This window comes from Desmodus rotundus, chromosome 3 (assembly GCF_022682495.2).
Source record: "Desmodus rotundus isolate HL8 chromosome 3, HLdesRot8A.1, whole genome shotgun sequence".
Lineage (NCBI taxonomy): Eukaryota > Metazoa > Chordata > Mammalia > Chiroptera > Phyllostomidae > Desmodus > Desmodus rotundus.
The window spans coordinates 68060683-68079061 of NC_071389.1; the positions used below are offsets into that span (position 1 = coordinate 68060683).

Sequence of the window (18379 nt, forward strand, 5' to 3'; positions counted from 1 at the left end):
GTATAAACTACATAGCCTAGGTTCTTAGCTTCTAACCCATATAACGATTGAAATAATACAGGTAGGTTTATAGTTGTAAGTATGTGAAACACTGAGTTTAATCTTGTACTGTTATTTATTAATTATTGTATTATTTGCCATACAAACTGTAAACCTACTTTTGCCCTACCCTATTTTAAAGAGCTTGATACATTGTTTTTAATGCACTGTTGCTAAGAATTAATGGTACAATATTTGAAATCTAAGCATCTAAAACAATTTATGCATCCTCACATAATGTTCCTGTAATAAGAAATTCTTAGAAGAGTACAATACAGTCATACCTCAGTGCTCATCAGCTTCAGAATTCATCAAACCCTGTACTCGTCACACTTTGACGAGGAAAAAATGTTTCAGCACTCAGTGCTTGCTGGGGACCCGTTGCACTTGCTAGAACTTATATGTCTCAATACCACCCCACAAGACAAAATGCTACATCATTCGGTACTCGTGGGTTTCAGCACTCATCACAAGCTCCAGAACAAATTAACAGTGGTAACAAATTAATACAAGTACCACTGTATTTCATGTTCACATTAGTAACTTGGAGAAATACACAATTTGTTTTACCAGATGACACCTGACACAATTATGACAGCTGATAAGTCAGCAAGGGGTCATTTATTTAAAAGTCTATAAATAACAAATGACTTCCCTACATCTACATCAAGTTCACTTTTGTCAACGAATCTCTTCATGTTCCTGTGATACCAGCAAACCCATCTAAATGAAATTGACAGAAAATAAGTTTTTTCGTAGGTGGAGTCTCTGCTTTTCAATCCCATATGCTTTTTTGGTGTTGCAAAAGTTATAAAGGTAAATGATAAGCTAGAAAGCCCTTAGTAATCTTTCTTGCTTTTGTCCTGAGTAAAACAAAAGAATGAATTCTCAAATTCAATGTTTGAAGGACACATGAGTGATACAATGAGCAGCAAATATTTGAATTTAAAAGAGGAATCTTGTATTATAAAGTAAAAAACAAATCCAAATTGGAAAAAGGATGGTCTATACAGATATCTCAAACAGTCTCTAAATTTAATTATACATTAAGCAACTAAGGTTAAGACTGACAATCGTATGTTCTCTTCAAAAACTCACACATTTCATGAAACCCTGTATTCTTCTATTTTGTGGCATTTTTCACAATACTAGTTAAATGATTAACTATGCAATTAAAAAAAAATTCTATCACTCTATACATTATACAACCATGCCACGGATAGTTTGAATGACTGATTTACTACTGTACTGTCTGAACTAATCTGTGCTTTTCATAGTAGGTGAGCAAACAGTATTTACTGAATAAATTAGTCAAATCTTATTTTACAAACAACAAAATCCCTCAATTACAAACTTTATATTAAACATGGGGAGAGGGAAATTAATGTTGTAAAACTAACATATAAAATCCATTTGTTCCAAAAATAAAACTTATTATAATAGTGTGGAAATATGGTACATTTCTAATGTCACATCTAAAGCATCTGAAAAAACTATTATTACACAAGGCAAGCAGTCTAGAATAGGTTTCTATACTACAAAACAAAATTACAGCCGAAAAAAATTAAATAAAAAATTGTATCTTGCTCTCCTTCTCAGATATGATCCCCAAATAATGTTTGTAATCCTCCCTACTACATGCTCCAAATAGTCTTTTTTAAAAAATTCCAAGCAATATGGATGTATTATTTATAGATTTGCCACAATGAGTTTTTTTAAAAAATTGTTACACCATTTTAAAATAATTTCTTCCCAACATCTGAAAAATTACACATATCCTTTAAGATGGAAGTTCATCTTAACTGCCAGATTTTTTTAATGTTGAAAAATGTTAAAACAATTACTACCATTTATTTATTATTTTCAACTGAAAAGAAAAGGTGATTACATATGAATGGTAAAACGTCTAATCTTAGACTAAGGTCAAAATTAGTCTTGGAATAAAACCTCTGTCCAGATTTATAGGCATATTATCAGCAGCCAAAGAGTTCATCAAACTCTTAGATTGTAAAGTCATCACTCTATTTTGGACTTTTAGAAAGACATATCAATTTACCAAAAATTGGTCAATTATTACATATTAAATGGCTTTTCTTTAAATGTCACTATAGTAGCGCTAAGTGGTGTTATAACAAAAGAAGAGATGTAAACATTAACTTCAATATTCATAAAGAAAAACAAAACCACTAGTTAAATCAGGTGTAGGGCAATTCCTAAATGCTGCTGAACAAACACATTTTCTAAAATAAATTATCTAGAAGATTTCAAAACTTCCACTGACAGATAGTTTTTAGTTTAATAAAGTTTGTTCACGACTTTGATCTAAGTAAGATTAGTTTTTATTTCTCATATAAAATCCTTGGTCCTTAAAAGGATCACATAATTCTTTCATATTTTCCTCTAGAATTACAGGAAACAAAAGGAAGGTCAGAAGAAATACTGTCTAGCCTCCCCTCCAGTACTTCCTAGTACAAAGGTCCCAGAACTTCAAAAGGCTATCATTTCAGTATTAGGCAGTCTTAACTGCTACAGTCCTTACTCTCTATGTGGAACCTAGCCAACAAACTGCTGGGCACAACTGTTTATTCAGGGTACCAGAGTGATAAGCAGTCATGTGTAGGCAAAAAGCTTTTAAATAGATCAAGCAAGATTCTAAGACAGTTGATTTCATCAGGAAAAACTGTCCAACATAAAACACTCAAAGGGACAGAGTCAGAAAAGGCAACTGTATGACATTATTGGATCATTTATTGTATCATTTCTACTTCTATAGGCTTCCTGCAAAAACTGACATGGAACATGTAAAACACATACTTAAAGGGACAATTTAATCTTAATGCTTGGCTTTATCTTATGCTCAGTTTTTTATTTAATTTAAAATTTACTTAGCATTTAGTATATATACTGTGTACTAAAAACTAGTGTGTATATATATATTAGTGTATGCATATATTTAATGCATAAAAATTTACTAAATACTAAATTCAATAAGAAATTAACTCAATCATTTTTACAAACCAACAATATCAAGTACAAACTATCAGGGTCCAGCATAAAATAAAATCAATTTTCTGTTAAAGACAATTATTTAATAACCATAGAGCAGAAATGCTTTATAAAAAACATGAATACCTAAAATTAATTAAAAATAAAATTTCCCTTTTAAAAACTGCTTTGGAAAAAATTGATATATTACTGTAAAAAAACTATGGCATATTATTATACTAACAGCATCAAAACTATTAAAAATTATATAAAACATTAAACAAACAAATAGCCCATGAATCAGGAGTGATACGGAAGAGTACATTGTAAGTAAGAGAGAGTAATGGGGAAAAAAGAGAAAGATCTCTTTACAGAAAAGCATTAGTTAGTAAGTGTAGAAAAATGAGAAAATATGAAAATCACTATTTTGGAAACCCAATCACTGGATGCTAAAACCATTAGGTATAAGGTCAATTAACGGAGGACAGGATATTTATCTGGTACAAAAATAGTTGCAAAGAAACCATACCTTTACAAGGGAAAGTCAATGGTAACCAAACTTCATATGGTAATCAAACTCAGCATCACTAAACAGTAAAAACTTATGTGCTTCCTGATTTAAAGCAAAATAAAGTCCACAGCATCATCTATCACTGAAATGTTAAAAATGATTAATTGAATCTAAGTTTACAGGAAATATGACACCATGAGGAAGGAATCAAATTCAAAATATGAGACAAGACAACTTGGCTATATCTGTAAGAAGTCAATGTCAACTTCCGGTCACGATGGCAGCATAGGCAGACATTGCTCGTCTCTTTGCACAACCAAATCAAAATTAAAACTAAAAGATAACGACCATCACTCAGAACAATCAGAAATTGAGCTCAATGAAAGTCTGAAAACTACAGAATTATAGAAACCACATCCATCCAGACTGGTAGGCGGGGCGCAGACAAGGAACAAGCTGCTCCCACATCCACATGTGGTGGATAAAAACTCCGGAGGGATATCTCGGGAGCAAGGAGTCCCAGCCCCGCACTGGGCCTCACAGCTCAGGATTCCATGCCTGAAAGATTAAGTCCCCACAACTTCTGGCTGCAAAAACCAACAGGGACAGAGTCCATGGAAGAAACTTCTGGAGCCCCAAGCAGTTCCTCTTAAAGAACCAAACATGAACTCACCTACTCAGACTCACTCCCTCTGAGCTCCAGGACCAGGGTAGCAGCTTGAAAGGCACCAGTGGCATAGAGAGAGGAACTGAAGAGTCTGGCATCCAGGCAAGCAGAGGTCCATGTCCCTTTTCTAAATCCTCTACCCAAAGAGCCAGCAAGCTAGTGCCATATCTCAGATTCCCTCAACCTGGTTAACACTGTTTGACCCACCTTGGAGATCCCCAGAAACTGCCCCACCCAACTTATGGATCAACCCAAACTGCTTTTCCCTATGAATGGCTCATGCTGCCCAAGTTCCTAAATTCTCTCAAACAAGCAACAGTTGACCTCAGTGAGCCCCAGGTGCCACACTAGCAGCACCCAGCCTAGATTCACAGCTTGGCTTCACCTAGGAATCTCCACCCCAGCACAACTAGCAGCCACCTCAGATTGCTTTATGACTCAGAAAGGGTGATCTCAAGCAAAACAGGTGGGGCCTGACCTTTGCCTGCACCATCTGTGAAACCCCAGGGCTAGCACACCCAGTGAACAGCTACAGACCACACTGGAACACCACCACCCCGCACCTGCACAGCTGATCCTCCACAGAGGGTGGAGGTTACAGCCAATCCTTGCAACTGACTGGCCTGGGTAAATCCCGCCCATTGATCTGCCAACAGCAACCAAGGCTCAACTGCAAGAGAAGGGTGGACTCAGCCCACACAAAGGGCGCACCTCAAGTACCCAGGCTGGATAATAAGGGAGGCTGTATCACTGAAATCTACAGGACACCTACAACATTAGGCCACACTACCAAGACAACAGAGTCAAAGTGGCTCTATCTATTACATAGAAACAAACACAGGGAGGCTGCCAAAATAGGAGACAAAGAAACATGGCCCAAATGAAAGAACAGATCAAAACTCCAGAAAAAGAAAGAAACAAAATGGATATAAGCAATCTATCAGATGCAGAACTCAAAACAATGGTTATGAGGATGCTCAAGGAACTCAGCAAGGACCTCAACAGCATAAGAAAGATTCAGTCAGAAATGAAGGATTCAATTTACACTAATGGAAATAAAGAACAATTTACAAGTAAGCAACAGTAGAGTGGATGAAGCTGAGAATCAAATCAATGATTTGGAACACAAGGAAGCAAAACACAAACAATGAGAACAACCAATGAAAAGAAAAAAGAATCCAAAAAAATGATATTGTAAGGAGCCTCTGGGACAACTTCAAAGGATCCAAGATTCACATCACAGGTATGCCAGAAGGAGAAGAAAGCGAGCAAGAAATTGGAAATCTGTCTGAAAAAATAATGAAAGAAAGCTTTCCTAATTTGGTGAAGGAAATAGACACACAAGTCCAGGGAGCACAGAGAGTCCCAAACAAGATGGATGCAAAAAGGCCCACTCCAAGACATATCATAATTAAAACGCCAAAGGTTAAAGACACAGGGAGAATCTTAAAAGCAGCAAGAAAAAAGAAGTTAGTTACCTACAGGGGAGTTCTTAAAACTGTCAGCTGATTTCTCAAAAGAAACTTTGCAGGCTAGAAGGGATTGGCAAGAAATATTCAAAGTCACGAAAAGCGAGGATCTACAACCAAGGCTGCTTTACTCAGCAACGATATCGTTTAGAATTGAAGGTAGATAAAGAGCTTCCCAGACAAGAAAAAAACTAAAGTAGTTCATCATCACTGAACCATTATTATATGAAATTTTAAAGGAACTTATTTAGGAAAGAGAAGATCAAAACTATGAGCAATAAAATGGCAATAAATACGTATCTATTAACAAATGAAACTAAAAAATAAACTAAGCAAACAAGAACAGAAACTGAATCATGGATATGGAGCAATTTGATGGTTGCCAGATGGGAGGGGGATGTGGGGGGATGGGTGAAGAGGTGAGGGGAGTAAGAAATACAAATAGGTAGTTACAGAATAACCATGGGGATGTAAAGTACAGTATAGGAAATGGAGCAGCCAAAGAACTTACACACATGACCCATGGATGTAAACAATGGTGGAGGTTTGCCTGAGGGAGCAGAGGGTGCTGGGTGGAGGGGGGGAAGGGAGAAAAATCAAGTCAACTGTAATAGCATAATCAACAAAATATAATTTTTTTAAAAGTCAGTCACCCTTGACCTTGGTTATTTCTCCTCTCTTCAGTCAGTCCAGACTCTAAACAGAGGTTTATCAACTTTATTAATCATTTCAAAGAACCAGCTTTTCAGGTGGGTTCTCAATATTTTTTTACTATTTTAATATCATTGATTTCTACTCTTTATTATGTCTTCCTTCTACTTGCTTTAGGTTGAATTTGCTCTTACATATTGTTTCTTAAGGCAGAATCTTAGTTTACTGGTTTGAAACTTATTTCCTTTCCTAATGTAAGCATTCAGTGCTATATCCATACTGATTTTCCTCCTACTTGTTTCATCGATTACTGAGAAGGGGGTATAAAGGTCCACTTCACCTTTCAGTTCTCTCAGTTCAGCTTCATGATGTTCTGTTGGAAGCAAACATATGTTTGGAGACATATATTCCTAAATACATACAATCCTAAAATAAGATTATTATGTCTTCTTGGTGAACAGACCGTATTACTATCACAAAATTTCCCTCCTTCCGGAACTACCCTTTGTTTTGAAGTCCACTTTATCTGACATTAATACATAAACTCCAGTTTTCCTTTGTTTAGTGTTTGCATGGTGTATCTTTTTCATCTTTTTACATTTCTCCTCCCAGTGTGATTAGTACATTGTGCCCAACAGTTACAAGCAGATCATCTTGATCCTTCACTCCTGGAAATTCACTGGGGAGTGGAGATTACCCTCATTAGCTATAATATTATGCTATCCTGCATTTTCAATATTCATATAACAATCTACTTATCCTCTGTTACCCCTAACTTTTATAGCTGAGACCACCTCAAATTCACTGATTCTGTGAACAACCTTACTTCTAGGTAGAGGAACATAAAAAACAAACCCACATCCACTCTACTCTGGCACATTATGGAGCTAGCCTATCTAAACACCCTATCCTCCCAAATTATGTTAAATTGTAGCTGTGGGTAACAGTCCCACAATCAACACTTGCCGAAGCTGTTCTCCCATTAGTCCACTAATCCCCTGATATTTCAAATTCTTGTTTCTTGTATGTCTTAAACCTCTTGCCTTTGGGCTATAGTTCCTTCTAGGTCACTGGTCTGACAACTTGTTTTAAGTCACTTCTCTAGTTGCCACCACTGATCTCTGCTTTACTTTGCACTCCTTTAGTCTCAATGCGAACCACAACTCTGATTAAGATTTGCCTAGATCCCAAGGGATCTCCTAATCCTCTCAGGTGTGTCCTACAAACTAGCCCACTTTGGTCGTACCCTGACCTTTTCTAATGGGTTCCAGCACTGGGATGTGACATGTTCTCCCTTCTACCACAATCATTAAAGCTAAATATGTTGTTTCTTTAAGCCTTAAACCTTCATTTCTTTAGTCTTTTAAAAAAAAACTTATTGAGGCAAAATTCAAATAACCATTTAAAGCAAACTATTCAGTGGCATTAGTATATTCAGAATTTTGGCAACCAACTCCATCTAGTTCTAAAACATTTCCACCAGTGCATGTACAATCCCTTACCTATTAAGCAGTTTCTTATGTTTTCCCCACCTTCACCTTCTGGCAATCACCAATCTGCATTCTGTTTCTATGGATTTGTCTATTCCGGCTATTTCACATAAATGGAATCATACAATATGTGATCTTTTGTGTCTGTTTCTTTCACTTAACTTTAAGGTTTTGGAAGTTCATCCACATTATAGCATGTATCAGTATTTCACTCCTTTCTATGGCTGCATGATATTTCATTTTGCTTTTTTATCCATTCTTCCACTGATGGACATTTGGGCTGTGTCCATTCTTTTGTGAATGTTACTACAAGCATGTGGCTACACACTTGTTTGAATACCAATTTTCCATTCTTTTGGGTATACATCTAAGAGATGAATTATGGATCATATGGTAATTTTATGTGGGTCATATGGTAACTCTATGTTTAACTCTTTGAGGAACCATAAAACTGTTATCCATAGCAGCCAAGCCTTTTTTATTTGCACTAACAATGCACAAGGGCTCCAATTTCTCTATCAACTTGCCAACACTTATTTTCTGTTTGGCTTTTTTTTTATTAGAGCCATCATAATAAATATGAACTGGCACCTCATTGTGGTTGATTTGCATTTCCCTAGAGACAAAATATGTTGAGTGTCCTCATACACTTATTGTCCACTTGTGTATCTTCTTTGGTGAAAGGTCTATTCAAGTCCTTTGCTCATTTTTAAAGTGGGTTGTTTTTGTTGAGATTTAAGAGTTCTTTATATATTCTGGATGCTAAGTCCTTGTCAAATACATGATTTGCAAATATTTTCTGCCATTCATTTCTGCCATGTAGCCTGCCTTTTCATTTTCTGGATAATGTCCTTTGATGGTAAAAGGTTTTAATTTGATGAAGTCCAATTTCACTATTTTTTTTTCTTCTGTTGCTCATGCTTTGGCTCTCAGAGAACTCACATCTAAGAATCCATTGCCAACTCTGAGGTAATGAAGATTTACACCCACTAAAGGTGTTCTTCTAAAGGTTTTTTGTTTTTGTCTTTTGGTGTTAAAACCATAAAATCTCTATTTAGATCACTGTTCATTTGGAGTTAATTCTCACAGTGTGTGGCAGGAATACAAGTTCATTGTTTTGCATGAGGATATCTAGTTTCCCCAGCACAATTTGTTAAAGAGTATTCTTTCCTCATCAAATGGTCTTGGCACCCTTATCAAAAATCAATTGGCCACCCTGACTGATGTGGCTCAGTGGGTTGGCCATCGTTCCACAAAACAAAAGATCACCAGTTCCATTCCTGGTCAGGGCACATGAGTGGATTGCAGACCCGGTCCCCAGTTAGGGGCATGCAAGAGGCAATAGATGGCACATTAATATTTCCTTCTCTTTTCTCCTCCCTTCCTTCTCTCTAAAAACAAATAAATAAATAAAAATCTTTTAAAAAATCAACTGGCCATAGATGTATGAGTTTATTCCTGGACTCTAAATTTCTATTCTATATGTCTTTTTTACTCTACATGTCTACTCTATCCTCTATGTCTGAATAAATGGATCACATATAAAACCAGCAAGGTCTATATGTCTATTCTCAAGCTAGTGTCACAGTTTTGATTATTATAGCTTTGCAGTACGTTTTAAAATCAGGCAGTATGAGTCCTCCAATTCTGTTATTTTTCAAGACTATTTTCACTATTGAGGGCTCCTTTCAATTCCATTTCTGCAGAAGACTGTTTAATTTTGGTAGGGTTGACAGAATTGAATCTGTAGATCATATTGGGTAGTGCTGACATGTTAACAATACTAAGTTTTCCAATCCATGATTTATGTCTTCTTTACTTTCAACAGATGAGTTAATCAATCATCAATACATAGTTTTCAGTATATATAGGTCTCTCATCTTAAATTAATTCATAGGTACTTTATTCTTTTAGATGCTACTGTCAGTGGAACTGTTTTCTTAATTTCCTTTTCCAGTTGTTCATTGCTACTACATCTTTTTACTTTTAACGTATCAAAGTCTTTGCATATAAAGTGAGTTTCTTATAGACAGGTCTTGTCTTTTTCTTTTTTTAAGATGTTATTTGTTTATTTTTAAAGAGGGGAAGGGAAGGAGAGGGTGAGAAATATCGATGTGAGAGAGAAACATTGATTGGTTGCCTCTCATATGTACCCTGACGGGGGACTGAACCTGAAACCCAGGCATGTGCCCTGACCGAGAACTGAACTGGCACCTTTTGCTTTGTGGGACAACACCCAACTGATTGGAACACATTGGTCAGAGAAGATATTGTTTTTTTCTTTTCAATCAAACATTTTAATTGGTATCTTTAGAATACTTGCATTTAATGTAACAGTTGATATGGTTGAAATAAAACCCACAGTCTTGCTAGTTTTCCATTTGATTTATTCACTGTTCCTTTTCCCCTTATTTTCTCCCTGATTAAATGGTTATTTTTAAGTGACTCCATTTTACCTCTGCTATTTGCTATTTATTTATATGTCATTTAAAAACAAATTTAGAGGGGGAGGGGACAATGGGGGGAAGGGTTTTCAGGAACAAATGACTGTATCTATCATATTTTTACAAAGTCTTCTTTGGTGTGGTTTAAAAATATCTAGGGCTTCCACAGTCTGTCCTACATGGCCAGAATATAGTCTGTAAAAATTTCACATAAGTTTTGGTATTCGAACAAATCATAACATTCCAAATTTTCTGCAAACTACTTAGAATTGAATTGGTTCATTATACTTTTAGGAAGACCATACTTGTGAATTTGGGATGGGGTGAGTAGAGGAGGGTGAACATATTACATTATTGGCTAATTCCTGATTTTCTGTCAATTAAAATTTCTAGATCTTCATTATATAAAGCATCACTAAGATATAGCTTTGCATTTTAAATTTAAAGGCAAAGCTACAGATTTATTTCTGTGAAATAATCTTATATTTTAGTTTCTTATTCTGAAAGGATTGTTTAAATATTTTGGAATCCTAATTCATCATCCAACATGTTAGCTACATTTCTGAAATACTTCATTTATCCAATTCTCAAACATACCTCACATATGAACATTAAATAATAGATTAAAATACTTGAAACATAAGTTTAGGAGGCAACGACCTCTGGTATCTCTTCACTTCGACATTAACAGTCTCTGGATATATTAATAGTTAATCACCTATAAAACCACTTCAGTTTACTCCTTACATCTGTATTTCTGTACTTTGCTAAAATGATATGATGGAAATACACCAAATAACTTGTAAAACTGTACTTATGACACAGTTTTTGCTAATTACAATAACAAAGTTACTTTGTTATGACTTAAACATAGTGAATCAGCTTTAAGTGAGTTGATTAAAGATAAAGAAAAGTTATCTTTCTAGTTGTTCACAAACCAGATGTTCTAGGAATTTTTAGTAAACCATCAAGGTGACTGATCCTCTTTTCAGATCTCTAACCTTTACTAAACATAATAACTATAGTTGCCAGCCCTAAAGCCTTCAGTATCTCTTATTTTCTAATATCCTTCAAAGGCAATCATAATATTTCTATGAATATCTTGCAAATTATTTAATATCCAGGAATATGTACGTTGCTTTAAAATTGGAAATTTAACCAAGGCTCTGTTACTTTCACCTGTTTTATTCATCTCTGCTTTATATATCTGTTTTACAGTTTATTCCAAAGGAGAGTGTCTGCTTAGTGAGAAAAAATTGGGAACAAAACTGCAGTAGGAATCTGCTTTCTCTTCGTTATATCTTAGCCCCATGTTGTGGGTCTATCTTTTCCTTGGGGAAAAAAACACAAAAATTCTTTTTGTTACAATTAATTTCCAAAAGCTTCAGTTTCATTTTGGCCATTTTTCCTTGCCCACTTAACTTTTTCATTCTAACCTAACATTTTATATTTTTATACATATCTATCTAGAGGTCTCAATTTTTGGAAAACAATGAAAAAAGACTAATAATTTATTATTCTACTGTATATGGCTATAACTTATGCTTCATGCAAATATAATAATTATTTATCCTTATAACAAAATCACATTGCACTGGTAACTCAGTTTGGCTTAATTCCTAACATTACCCCCAATTCTGCTTTTTCTATTTTTATACTTCGGTATTATTGACATTTCATAAGAAGGCAGATAAAAATATTTGAGTTCCTATCTTTTGAATATTCTTTACTACTCTCCTATTCATTTTTCTTAACTGTATTCAATAATATAAAAGAAAATAATTGATGTTGTTTTAATTGTCAATTTTTTCTGTTTCTAGTTTTCTGATTTTTGTACCCAGATGATGCTGTTTCTTAATTTTACTGAATAAAAGTCATGTCCACTTTGAAGCCATTCTGTTTGCTTTCCGATCCGTACAGAGTTGTAGGTTTAACACACTTTTTTCTGCCTACCCTGTTACAATCCAACTCCTACTTAAAAACAGAAAACTGAGAAAAAAAATACCCTTTCAAAGACTTACAGATGACTTTTCTTTTTAGCTCTCACACTCTTAAGATCACACTAGTCTGAATTTGCCAATGGAAAATACTATCTACATAGCAAATGATACCTGAAAATAGCTGTACAATAAGTACTTGTTCAGTGCCTAAGTTAGTTAGCATAATTTTTATAAGTTCATTCTTTTTCATTTTAACAACTCTCTACTTTTGAAAAAATGTAAGCATACACCTTAACCCATAATTTAATGTCTTAATGTAGAAAGTTAACACTATAGTATTTCATAAGACATAAATCACCACATTATCAAAGCTTCAAATGAGATTATTACATATATTCTACATTGGGTATTTCATTTGCAGCATTAACAAAAACTAGCTGAAGTTATGATTTAAAAATTATCCATGGAAAAATAACTATTATGAAATAGATTTCTAAAACCTGAAAAGGACTTAACGTACATCGTTTATTTTCTATGACTGAGAACATAATGAAAGAAATGAAAATACTACCTATTTAACAAAACTATGTAGACAGAAAAAAATGTCAGGAGGAGGAGTCTTTAGGCTATAATAATACCACTAAGTATTACAGAACATAAATCGGATTAAGAATTTAATTAAAGTAGAAAACAAAATTATTTATAACAAGAGCACAGAAGTTGTGCTTTAAAAAGAGGTTTAAAGGAAAGGGGATGAGAAAGGTGAGAGAAAGTACTACCAGACTCCTTACCCATTGCTGCTGGTGCTGGAGCTTCCTGATGGTACTCTCAGCCTGCTCCAGTTTAGCACTGGCCTCATCACTCTGCTGTTTGATGGTGGCCAGTTCCCGTTTTATGAGGTAGTTTTCCTCAGCCTCCTGGGCTCTTGTCACTTGTCCCTTAGGACATAATTTTTGTGTGTGTAAAGCAACTTAGGATAGAGTCAAGAAAGACTGCCTTTGTGAGGTTTAGTTACTTACTTTGTTACATATATTTAAAAAATCACCTCGGAGAACATAACAGCCTAAGCAACTATTAGCCAGCAGGTCATTATTGCTCCAGCAAATTTTGGGGAATTAAATGCAAATTTCATCAGACAATCTTAAGAACAATTCTTCTTTTAGTCAATACCAATTCAATTCATGCAATATTGTTGAATTGTACATGCAAAACTAAAATTTCAATGAATAAGTAGTTAATTTCACAGAATTCACTGACTGCCATTTTGTAATACTTTAAAATAAGGTTAGCTTTATAACGTGCAAAAGGTGCTTGCTTATTTAATAAACCAAAATAACACGCTGTTATCAAAAATAAGTTTACACCCATATATACCACCCAAAAAAATATTTCTGGGAAAATGCATGTAAAATTGCATGCATTAGAATACAAATTTCTACATTTAAGACTTCCTTAGATGTTAGAGAAATTGCTAAAAAAAAAAAAAAAAAAAAAACTATACCTGTATCAATCTATCTGCCAAGGAAGCACTTTCCTACAAAAGGAAAAATTCAGATAGAAACGTAAGAGACAGAAATAAAATAAAGATGATAAAATTAGGAATAAAAAGAAACAAAGCATACCCAAATGCCACCTACTTTTCATGTAATTAAAATAGACATATAGATTTTAAAACTATTTTTACTAAATGTGTTTTTATTCTTAAACCTTAAATATACATATATATTAAAATAAGGATAGTCTATAGAAAATCATGCGCTTCTAGGAAAGACTAAACATAAATTCCAGGAGGTTTTTCAGTACTTGGGACATTTAAATATCTTCTTTTTTAAGAATAGCTTTAAATCTTTATTTTTAGAGTCAGCCATATTGTCTAATCACTTGCCAGTATCTGAAAGGGAGAAGGAATTTGAGTCAGCAATTCCACTTGCGAAGTGTAACGGTAATTAGTGCAACCCCAACTTCCAGAGACGTAAAGCAAGAAAAATGTTAACAAATGAAATTAATGAGCTCAAAGTCATACTCTCTAGCAATAACTAAGTAAACTTTTCATTGAAGATTTAAGGGATACATATGTATTTACAAAGTTCTAAGTGCTAAAGGACACATGTGGGCCGTCTAAGCCAGTAAAAAAGGCTCTTAGTTTTTAGAATCAAAATCCAAGCTTAACTTTCCTAACAGCACTTTTATCATTCTGAAAGTTCAACGAGATACAAATGCTTTCTCTGTGAAAACATCTTGTTCCAAAGATAAAAGGCCACCTAAGAAGATACATATTTTAATGTAAACTGAGTATTTAGTGAAAAAAGTATATAATTAAAACAACTTAACAACAACTAAGCTCAACCTTTTTGCATAGCCACCAAAAAAGTAGAATTGTCATTTAAGCAACTTTAATAAGATGAAGGAAATACAAGAAAACTATTTTGGACTTAACATAATAAATCTGTAATTATTAAACAACAAAAATAGACATGTAGTAAGGAAGCATCCTGGTCCTTGTGCAGCACCACTTAACATGAAACCATCAATACTTTTAAACAAGACAAATATGCAAACTCTCTCTTATTTAATGCTTTCTTGAATATTGGGATCTATAGATTTTCAGGGAAGATTTTAAAATACTTGGCAATATCATAAAGAGTACTTTTAAACCTACTTTCTCTCATCTTTAGCTTAAAATAACCCAAAACACTAAGAGACTTCGTAAGTTCAGATGTTTTTCTTAAAATAGACAAAAACTCTTACACTATACTTTTATTACTCAATACATTCTTTCAGTATGAAAAACAAGACTACAAAAGACATTATATCAAAAACATAATATAAGAGTGCAATATTTCCACATTTGCACGGCTGTTTTATAGGAAACAAAGAGGAAGAGGTAACAAGTGGTATCAAAATAATTTTAAGAACCAAAAGTTTAAGCACAATTCTCCTGTGTTGAAAATCATGTTGGATTTTTAAAAATATTTTATTCATTTTTAGAGAGGGGGAAGGGAGGAAGAAAGAGAGGGAGAGAAACATTGATAGGTTGCTTCTAGCAATCCCTCAGCTGGGGAACCAGCTGCAACCCAGGCATGTGCCCTGACTGGGAATCAAACTGGCAACCTTTAGGTCCAAAGGCCAGCACTCAATCCACTGAGCCACACCAGCCAGGACTCATGTTGAATTTTCATGTAAGGAATTCGTCAGTCACTTTGACTAAACTTAAACTTAAAGCAATCCTAGCTAGGCCTTACATGAATCATTGCCACATTGAATATGGCTAGAAAGGGCAGTATTTGAAACTCATCTTTAAAACACTATACAAAATAGATATATTTTAGAGATTATATGTAAAGAAAACAAATATTATTATAATAACAACCTTAGTTAAAACTTCATAGTTCAAGAACTAGTAGTGATCAATTATTACTAATGACAAGATAAGCAGTCAATATGAGAACTTCAGAGACATATATGCTATTAGATTTCTTGAGCCTTTATATAAAATAGAAAAAAAATACTGTGAATTCAACAGAAGCTTCCATAAGAAGTCATTTACTTACTTTTTCTAGTGTTTCAATGCGCTGTTTTAAAAGTCTATTTTCTGTGCGTAACCTCTGAGGGGAAAAAAAGAAAAAAGAAACATACCAACAACAACAAATAAAGGTTTGTTTGTAAACATTCCTGAGGATAATAAGACACCTAAATTGTAGTGCATAAAAATGTACCACCTTTTATAAATAAGAAGGGAGTCTAAGGAATGATTATATTATCGTTTGTCAAATTCTTAACAGAGTAAGAAATACATGACAAAGAAAATGACCACATTTATTATTCCAGCTGTGATTGAATTTTAAATATATGCTACAGGACACACAGAAATAACCCCTTTCTTTTCTGTACCTATCTTAATGGCTCTTAATATTAGATAGAAAAGAGTGTAACTCATTTATCTCCCACAAAGCCTATCTACATAAACAGTATTTAAATGTCTATCAAATAAATAAGAAATTTGGAAAATGCATGTTCATAAGATAAATATCAAATTGTCAGTTTTGAGCTAGACCAGTCTCCATTCAAATGCATTACATATGCCAAGTTGCAAAATTCCTTACATTCTGAAAATACAAAGAATGAGTTGTTTTCATTGCATGAATTGTTTCTCATATGTTGTTTTAAATGTTAAGAAAATTAAAAGCTCCTATTAGTGGCATTTTTCTCATAGTTCAAAAAATAAAACCATTGAAGTTAAGAACAATCTAACAATAGCCAGAGGGGAGGGGGGAAGGGACAGTGGGGAGAAGGGTTTTCAGGAACTACTATAAAGGACACATGGACAAAACCAAGGGGGAGGGTGGAAGCAGGGGAGGTAGGTGGGTTTGGCTGGGGTGGAATGGAGGGGTGAGGAGAAAATGCAGACAACTGTAATTGAACAACAATAAAATAATTTAAAAAAATAAAAAATAAAAAAAATGAAACCACATTTTAAAAAATCTTCATCTTATTGTTCGATGCCTGGCTCCCCAAACCCTGTCAAATTGCTGCCATCAAGTATTAAATCTAAAACACTCTACATTTAAAAAAATCTTTATGCCTATGTCATCAATATAATTTCATATTGGCCACCTATATAAATTACTCCTTCATTTTAGTATCTGCCGAATGTTACTCCTCTGTTTTGTCATCATTAATTTCAAAACTTCCCTTACCTTTTTGTATCAATCTCCTCCACAACTCTCAATCCAGCCTTCTTTCAACCCTACTTTTCCTCTAAGTTCCTGCTAAAAATGCCTTCCTCAGGAAATTCTTCTATCAATTCAATCTAATATTTTGCCAAAAAATACTAAAAGTCTCAGTGTTAAAAAGTCTCATTTGTGAAAAGTCTCAGATACTCAAGATACAACATACTCAGATGTGTTATAATACTAATATAACAAAGTCTCAGACCAAGAAAATAAAAGACTATGAATTATTGTATCTTACTGGATACAATAAGTGGAACACAAATTAAAATAAATAAATCTTAAGAGTTACTACAAAGTACTATGCAAATTAAATTTTCTTGTTCTACTCACTAAAACACATTTAGATTATCTGAAATGTGTGATCTCAGACTACAAAATAGCATGGTGGCCTACACAAGTAAGCAATAATTAAATTTTGTTAAAGTCTATAAATCCAAAGCAACAAGTGTGATTCTCAAAATGTTCACAACATAGTTCATCAGAATAAAGCTGTAACTTTTTGTTTACCCTAAAAGATTTAGAAAGTTAAGTTCAACCAGACAATTGTCTATAAAATTAATGTTACAACAGAAATAATGTTAAAATAATAAAATTAAAAAAACATTCATGTGGATTTCCTTCCCATTCCCTTTCAGTCATCTAAAATTCTGCAATAAATAACAATCTAAACTGACTTTTCCTCAAACATCTACCCCAATGTCTTAAAACCACTTTTTAAATAAATCACCAATTCCTCATTTGTGTGATACCCACTTCATCATGAACTGATAACTATAACAGACTTAAAAGTTTAAGTCGAAACTTTATAGGATTACCTATTAAATTTCAAATGTTTGTGGTTTTTTTGACTAGTATCATAGTATTTCAGTAATTACACAGTTTTGTAATGCCTTTAATATCCTGTAGAGCTAATTTCCCCCACTGTTATATTGTTCCGTTTATCCTCCCCAAGCCTTACCTATTAGTGCACTAAATTAGTAAAGAGACAAGACTGGTTTTGAAGTTAGGCAGATTTAGTTTCAAATCCTCATTCTTCAACTAACACCTGTGCGTGTCATTCAATGCCTTAGATTCTCCATTTCCTCATCTACAAAATTAGAGCAATAACACCTACAATGATATTAGGAGAATTACAGGAGATAGCACAGCACTTAATATACACCAAACACTTGGTTAGTGATAAGCATTGCTCATATTTTTAAAGTTAGGCATGAATATTATTTTATTACTTTTGTCTATTTTACAATTATTCTTTAGATTTTTTTTATTTCTCTGGAATATTGCAAGGAATTAAATTTGACTGGGTTTGTTAATGTGTATTTTGTGGGAAAATCATGTGTTTATACAACATATAGTTATTTTTATCTTTACCTTTTATTCATCTTTGTAAAATGCCTATATGCAAAGTTTTGCTTGCTGTTTTTCATTTAGGTTATTCCTAGACATGCTT

The 18379-nt window shown here is 33.8% G+C and overlaps 1 protein-coding gene across 11 annotated transcripts in view; it reads right to left on the reverse strand.

Annotated features, from left to right (window-relative positions):
* The window catches only part of EVI5 (ecotropic viral integration site 5), a 205230-nt gene that overhangs the window by 95316 nt on the left and 91535 nt on the right, over positions 1 to 18379 (reverse strand). For 6 of the 11 annotated variants that reach the window (XM_045199567.3, XM_053920054.2, XM_053920055.2 and 3 more), the window contains 3 exons: positions 15748 to 15801; positions 13698 to 13730; positions 12988 to 13134 (listed from right to left, as the gene is read on the reverse strand). The exons of 1 other annotated variant lie outside the window; for it this stretch is intronic. In XM_045199567.3, coding sequence (XP_045055502.2) covers positions 12988 to 13134; positions 13698 to 13730; positions 15748 to 15801 — 234 coding nt within the window. The remainder of the gene's footprint in view (positions 1 to 12987; positions 13135 to 13697; positions 13731 to 15747; positions 15802 to 18379) is intronic. 4 more of the 11 variants (XM_053920057.2, XM_053920059.2, XM_053920058.2 and 1 more) reach the window with 2 other exon arrangements.